Source organism: Pygoscelis adeliae, unplaced genomic scaffold, assembly GCF_000699105.1.
Source record: "Pygoscelis adeliae isolate BGI_AS28 unplaced genomic scaffold, ASM69910v1 Scaffold48, whole genome shotgun sequence".
Classification (NCBI taxonomy): Eukaryota; Metazoa; Chordata; class Aves; order Sphenisciformes; family Spheniscidae; genus Pygoscelis; species Pygoscelis adeliae.
In genome coordinates, this window is record NW_008825618.1 from 6,319,661 (window position 1) to 6,326,846 (window position 7,186).

At 40.9% G+C, this 7,186-nt stretch overlaps 1 protein-coding gene across 1 annotated transcript; it reads right to left on the reverse strand.

The window, feature by feature from the left end:
- Positions 1–3,239: 3,239 nt before the first annotated feature.
- Positions 3,240–7,094, reverse strand: LIG4 (ligase IV, DNA, ATP-dependent). Its single transcript, XM_009333354.1, has 2 exons — positions 7,008–7,094; positions 3,240–6,874 (listed from the first exon to the last, which is right to left on the reverse strand). Exon 2 carries the CDS (start codon positions 6,856–6,858, stop codon positions 4,123–4,125), a length of 2,736 nt encoding a protein of 911 aa, XP_009331629.1. The 5' UTR covers positions 6,859–6,874; positions 7,008–7,094; the 3' UTR covers positions 3,240–4,122.
- Between the last annotated feature and the right edge of the window lie 92 nt (positions 7,095–7,186).

The following is a 7,186-nucleotide window of genomic DNA, read 5'->3' on the forward strand; positions in this document are numbered from 1 at the left end:
AGCCTTTGTTCTCAGATGCGTGCCCACCATTCTGCCTCGAGGGTCAGGTAGGATGAGCGCCCTTGACCTTTGCTGATGGTCACAGAATGGTGTCCCGTTGCTGGGTTATGTGTACTCCATGTCTACCACTTGGCCCATGGAATGCCCTTCCTTTGAAGAGGCGCTCTCCCTGCGCACCCTCCCGTGCCACGCCCTGTTTACCCGTCCTGGTGGCAGTGCTCCTGGTGGCTAGCGCTCCCCGGGGCTGCCTTTAGTGGGAGTGGGGGGTGGCCACCACTACTCCTGGCCTCGCCCACGCCTCGTCAGCCACCGTGGTGAGAGCTGCCGGCTCCCGGCGGGTCTCTGTGCTCCCCTGGGGTTTCCCCGGCTCAGGAAACCCCCCTGTACGCCGCGACCTGCTGCTCTGCTGCAGGATGCACCTGCGCCGGAGCCGATCGCCCCTGCGAGTGAAAAGGGTATAAAAGAGCAATAACAGCGCTTGGCACTTGCTTTATACCTGGCATAAATGTCTGCAATATTAGCAAGCCATAGTCTTTCATTTTACATCATTAGGTGTGAAACTGAGGTGTATACTCTAACGTATGAGCACATCTGAGATTTCACCAGCTCTGTATGGTCAATACACGCTGTGTTTCCACTGACAAGTCAGGGAAATCATATGAAGAAATAAAAAAATATTGCTCCCTGGCAAGATTTGTGATACTGTGTGCAAGCTGCCCACAGGCTTTTAATTCTAAAATTGCACTACACAAGTTTGAGTATATGCCTTTCTGAGTAGAAAAGTTAGATGTGAGCCTGTTTTATTAAATTCTTTAATAAACAGAGTGAACGGTGGAACCTTCTCCCAGGGATTCTGAAGTTTATTGCCTGTGCAGAACTGCCTTTGTAACTAGTGAAGAAATCAGACCATCATTCACCAACGTACAGTTGCAGACAGGATGGGCACCTACCAGATGTTCTGCTACAGCAGGTCCTGGAAGTTACTCTCTTCTTTCTCCGTCACCGGCAGCGTTTTTCAAAAGTGCCAGTCACAAGCCAGTGAATAGGATCAAGACCAAACTTTTCTCTATTTCCCCCAAGGTCTACAGTCCCTTTTTCTCTTCTTTCTTTCTCCACTTCTTCAGGAACACCATCTTAAAATAAAACTTTATATTACAATGCAAAGTGGAAGGCTTGCTCTCAAGCCAAGTGCCCATTTAATAAAAAAAAAACCAAACCAAAACCACAAAAAAAGCCAAAAAAACAGCTTTACACAAAATGTAAATAAGCTAAAAAATCTTGACCTACAAAACCTCTATTTTCAAACATCTAAATGTAATTAAGAAAATGGCAGTATTTATTGCAGTAAAAAATACAATAGGCTGATGTTTTGTAATCAGAGGGGGTCCTCTGGAAGTTCAAACATCAGGTTAATGTTTCAGCATTTTGACTCCAGCTTTTCCTCTTCCTTGAACACTGTTTTTAATGGGTCATGATTACCTAGTAATAAGGCTAGTTTTATATGTCAAAACTTTTTTTTTTTTTTTAATTAGATGAAACAAAATAGATAAAAGACTTTTTTGGTACACAAATACTCTGTTGATCTACATCAGCTCTTACTGCTACCTACAAATCTTGTCTTATATTCATCCTCAGACATCATGCATGAAATTCTCTGCTATCTCCTGAATTAGACTTTTTAAGAAAAGCTTTTGTGTCTGGACAAAATATTCTTACTTTTTGAATCATTTCCAGCCTTCATTCGTTCCTTCAGTACAAATCAGAATTTCCCTGAAACTAAGCAGATTCACAAACTTCTTCCCTACTTTTCCCGTTTTCCTGTCACTACTCTTCCTCCACGAGAATGCCTTTGCTTAGAGGATCCATGGATTCTCCCGTCCCCTGCCTTATATTCCAGATACATACCTTACCAACAGCTGCGTCCAGTTTCATCCACAGGTCCGTGCAGTCCATCCACCCAAGTCATCTCAAAAGAACACCTGGCCTGCAATGCCTGTATTTTCACAGTGTAGTAGCAAGATTCCCTTTACACTGACATACAAAGTACAGCATTTCTTATTCAACATTTTAAAGTAAATGTAAATTTGTGAGACAGTAACCAAAAGAAATACACGCCATCTAAATTGCCTGACATTATCCAGTATGCTAATTATCACGCCACATACAAATACGTGTGATTAACAATTAATTTCTAGTTCTAACTATAACTGAGACGATATACAAAATAAAAGAAGCTAAAACAGCATACTGCATCTGCAAGATTTTTTTTTAGTAGTATTATTTGTGAAAAAGTAAACATTCAGTTTAAATAAATATAAAAATAAGCCTTCAGTACGCTGAGTACTGAGGAGTCAGTAAAAAGAGTAACAATTTTGCTGGTAAGTTACTAGTTCTAGATTCCCCAGCCTTGCATAGCTTTGAGAGAACAAAAAGACAACATGGAATTAATACTTTTTAAATACATCTCTGTAAATAACATTTAGATCTCAAAGTGAGATATTTGACAATGTCTGAAGAGTCAGCTGTAATTCATATTTGCCTTTTTTTCTCTTAACTTTCCTAATCAGGATCACCTAAAAAAAATATTTTACTAAAACCCATTTAGGAGAGATCTGTGTGGGTATGAAGACAAACGCTCTTTAATTTTCTATTTGTAAGTCAGAATATATGACATTACACAGAAAATGCCCAATAAGTTAAAACTGAAGTATTAGATTTCACATATACCAATTTTCTACTTGAATTGTTAGAGGGAAAAAAAAAGCACTGACCGTCAGTATATACTAGTCTACGTATACAAAAAATATTCTGCTTTTTAACAATTTATATGGTGGCTTAAGAGAAGTGGTTATTACATTTTACCTATTTAGTATATTTCAAATAATAAGGGAGCTCCTAAAGCTTACACTAACTATAAGAGATAAGAACAAACATCCTTCCAATTAGCCTTTCATACAACATTTCCCAATTCTTTTTACAGTAGTTTTTTATATGAAGACGACCACAAAAAGCATTGAAGAATTAGGTCAGCCAAAAACTGGTTCTGCGCAATGAGCCCAACAGCAGTTCTGTTTGATACCAGTATTGACATAACAAGAACGGAGGCCTGAACCTTTCTCCCCTCAAAGTCAATGCATAAGTTATCTCACAAAGTAAAATCAGAAACTAAGTTTCATGCTTTCCAAAAGAGTTCTCTCTCACTAAAAAAACCAAACCAAAACAAAAAAACCCCAACACTTACCAGGCAGACTTTAAAAATAGATTTTATTTAGTAATTGAAAAAAAAAATACACATTGAACTGGATGTTTGGAAATTAATCTTACGTTACTGAAATGGCTTATGAAACATTTTTTGAAAGACAAAACTGGTAGTTAAGCATAAAAGCCTAACTCTGTGATGCTCCACAGTTTAGCTTTAACTGTAATGAACGCAGGAGGTCATTACAGCTTTGAAGTAATTGATTTGCACTTTACAGGTATATAGGTCATTATTAATTTATTAGCACCTCAATCAGAAGTTTAGGTTCTATTTTATAATAGTTATTTATACAAAGAAACATGGAATCAATACAATATCCTAAAACCAAAGTGCTACTGAGGCTGTGTGGGGCTCTGCTAAAAACAATGTAAACAAATTAAAAGAGTACAGACAAGTTTCATAAACTACTGAGTTCTGTAGCATATGGAATACACACAAAACAATTCTACAAAAACATGAATGTGACTGTAAATCGATAAATAAGCAATACGTTAAACAGTAGAATCTCCGTAAAATACTGAATTATTGTCTCCGTTTTGAAGAATGGAGGCAAGCACTATTAACAGCTAGGAATTCTTTTGTGTAAAATACGAGATCCCTCCCGAGATCTGTCTGTGAAGCAAAAGGCTTACATTATTTATCTGGTGGTGGTTTTTTTCTCCTCCAACATAGCTTAGCATCCTCTTGCTTCTGCAACAGTACAATTAAAAGCCTTCCTCTGATTGCAACAATACAGTGTTATTCTTTAGCCAGAGCCAGATTTAAACAGACATGGAAACACAGAAAAAATTTAAGGCAACCTCTTAATATCCAAGTCCAATCACGCCAACAAGAATGCTTTCGCTCCAAGCTTAAAAACTACTTTAAATTAAGTACTGATTTTCATTCTTTGGGACTCCTTCCTCCACGGACTCTGTTACCCACAGCTCAGATACGATTTTAAATTTTTTCCCAAATGTTCTCCTGAGTGCTTTCACCCCTCTTACCCGGGAATGATCTTCTCCTATAACAACATGGGAGATGCCCTCTTCAAGGTGAGAGACTACTTTTGCACCATAAAAACGGAGCTCCAAAGCTCTAATTGATAGTGTTGTTCCATGGATTTTGGTGCCGGGCTCATTAACAACAGCGTAACAGTCCACGTAAACAGTGTTTCCTCTGAATATACTGAGCGGACAACTGTTCCACGAGTAACGTTCTTCTAACGCTGCGATCATGTCCAACGGCATCACCTTATTGTCCTTCATTCTCGAGAACACTTCCTTGAGTTGTGCAACATCTGTGTCTGCTGTGTAGCTGTCTCCGTAACAATCATACTCACGAGCAAAATGTTCTTTTGTGTCAGGAGACATGTGAACCATACAGGCTGGCTGCCAAGGCACCAGCATTTTGGTCTGAAAACACTGAAGGAGCCACTCTGCCCTCACCACATCGTATTTGTTGGAAGCAATGATGTTTTTCACTCTGACGTTCTCAGCCCCTACAATGACACAGTAAGTCTCCGGCCCCGGGTTCTGTACCACGCTGCCACCGCATTCAGCTATTCTGCTTTCCAGTTCAGACTTTGAGTATTTTCCCATTCCTGTCATAACACAAAATTCAACGTCTTCAAATACATTTGAAACCTTGCTTACGTTAGAAAGATCGGGAGCTTTAAATTGCTCAGCTATCCCGATTATCTTCTTCACCTTTGACACAGTTTTCCTTTTTTTCTCTTGTGGCTCCTCATACTCATCTATATGAAGGTGCTTAGATGCCAGCTTCCCTTCCGCTTTGCTTCTGAGATCTTCTAACATGTCTGAAGTCATGCACTCGAACCATTCTTTGTCCTCTCTTATCCTCTCAATTCGGGGGAATCTCAAAGTACAGTCAGTCTTGTACATGTCACTGTTAACAATCTCGGCTGCCTTGATCTGAACTATGACAGAGTTGCAAGGCTCAATGTACATTTCAGGTTTTTCAGTTCCGCACAAAATGTTACAGGGCGGGTCCTTCCTATGGTAGGGCTTCCAGTGTTTAGCCAGTTTCAAACCTAAATCATACAATTCCTTCATGGTATAGCCAGAGCCAACACGACAAATAGAGTGGAAAACGGTAGGTTTTTCATTTGGAGGAGGCGTCTCTGCAATAGCGCACAGAAAATGAGACATCATTCCGCCACGTGAGCCCTTTCCCCAGTAACCACCAACAATTAAAAGGTCTAGTTCATCCATCAGCCCACTGACGTATTCCGGCTTGATTTTTAACCAGCCTTCCCCACGTTTGTCGGGCTTGTAGGTGGACGTGGGGTCTTTCACCATAATCCCTTCCTCTCTGTTATCTATTGCCTCATTTAAAGCATCAATCACTTCTTTTCTCGTTCTGGCACTTGTTTTACGCACAACATGTATCCTGCCCGTTACCGGGGTAAATACACTACTTAAGATTTCGTATCTTTTGCTTAGTACTTCGTGACCCAACTTCTGATCGTTAACCATCAATACATCGAACACACAGAAGCACGTCTGCAGATCAGAGTCCTCCACCATTCTTTTGATGTCAAATCTGTTTCCTTTTTGCATAAAGGTTTGCGTCTCAGGATTGTAAGCCATCATTTCACCATCCAGAATGCAATTTTGTACGTTGCTCTTAAATACTTTATGAATAAATGGGGTTAATGAACCGTCAAGGGGGGAAGCACCGAACTGCTGAGTATAGTCGAACCCATTTCGGGAAAAATATTTATACACATCTCCGTCTTTGTGCATCTGCATACGTTCACCATCCAGCTTAGTTTCTATGTAGAATATTTGGTTATTCATTTGTTTCTCAATTTGCTGGACGTCAGCAATAGCAGCAAGCATTGGTTTAAAGGCAGAAAACAACATGATGGAAACATCACTGAGGGAGACAGAGGGATCGTGCAGTTGCCTGCACACTTTTTCCAAATCAGTTGTGACGTTGTGCAATTCAGCAGCGTCAGGATGAAAAATGGAAAATATAGTTTGTTGACTAACACCAAGCTTTAGATCCTTTATAATCATCCGGATGAGCCATTTTTGTTCCAGTGCTGTGCTCTGGGTAATTAACTGAAGAAGACTTTTCTTTAACAGACCCTTGTTTTTAGCAGCGTTATTATTAGCTATCGCATCTAAGTGATCATTGACTTGTTCTATCGTCAGTCTGCCTTGTTTTGGGCTCCTGGGTTTTAACACAAAGTACGCAACCATTGCAAAATCTCCAGCATCTCCACATGAGCCAGCAGGTGTCCTGTAATTTAAAAGCTTGGCAGCGTCTTTGCCACCTTTTGGTAAGTTAAGCAGTTCAATATACAGCTTCGCAAGCATAGTTTCTTTAATTCCATACGCCATCCTTTCTCTTTCCAACTGTGGAAGAATAAGCCGCATAGCTGGATAAAAAGAATCCGTGACGTCTTTCTTTTTTTGATGAAGGGCATCATGGAATTTTCTCCAGGAATCCAGGAATTCCTTGAAATACTTGGTTTTCTCCGGGCGAGACTTACACGTCTGTATTCGCTCCAGAGTAGAACACAGATCTGCAAAAGGGACGTGAGAGGCCACTGTTTTTTCAGAAGGCTGCGAAGCAGGTGCGGAAGCCATCAGAGTCCGTTTTTCACTAAGAACAAAGAAAGCATCTATTTGTAGAGAACGCCAACGCCAGCATGTTATCCTGTCTCGAAAAAAGATATTTCTAATTAGGATTTACTGATTTTTCTCATTAGGATTTAACTTTACTTACTGTGACTTACTTAATCTTCACTTAAGGGTGACCCGCTGGCACCGCCATCCTTAGCTGGGGGTGAAACCCGGCAGCCGGGCTGCGACACTGCCACGCAGGCACCGCCCAGGCGAGAGGGCCAGAAGACGGGAGAAGGCACCGCGCTCCCCGCGCTCCCCGCTGCTGCGCTGGCGGGAGCTCTCACGGCTC

Bases quoted from the DNA above. Each gene is read 5' to 3' on its own strand.
- LIG4 (XM_009333354.1), bottom strand. From the start codon at position 6,858: ATGGCTTCCGCACCTGCTTCGCAGCCTTCTGAAAAAACAGTGGCCTCT.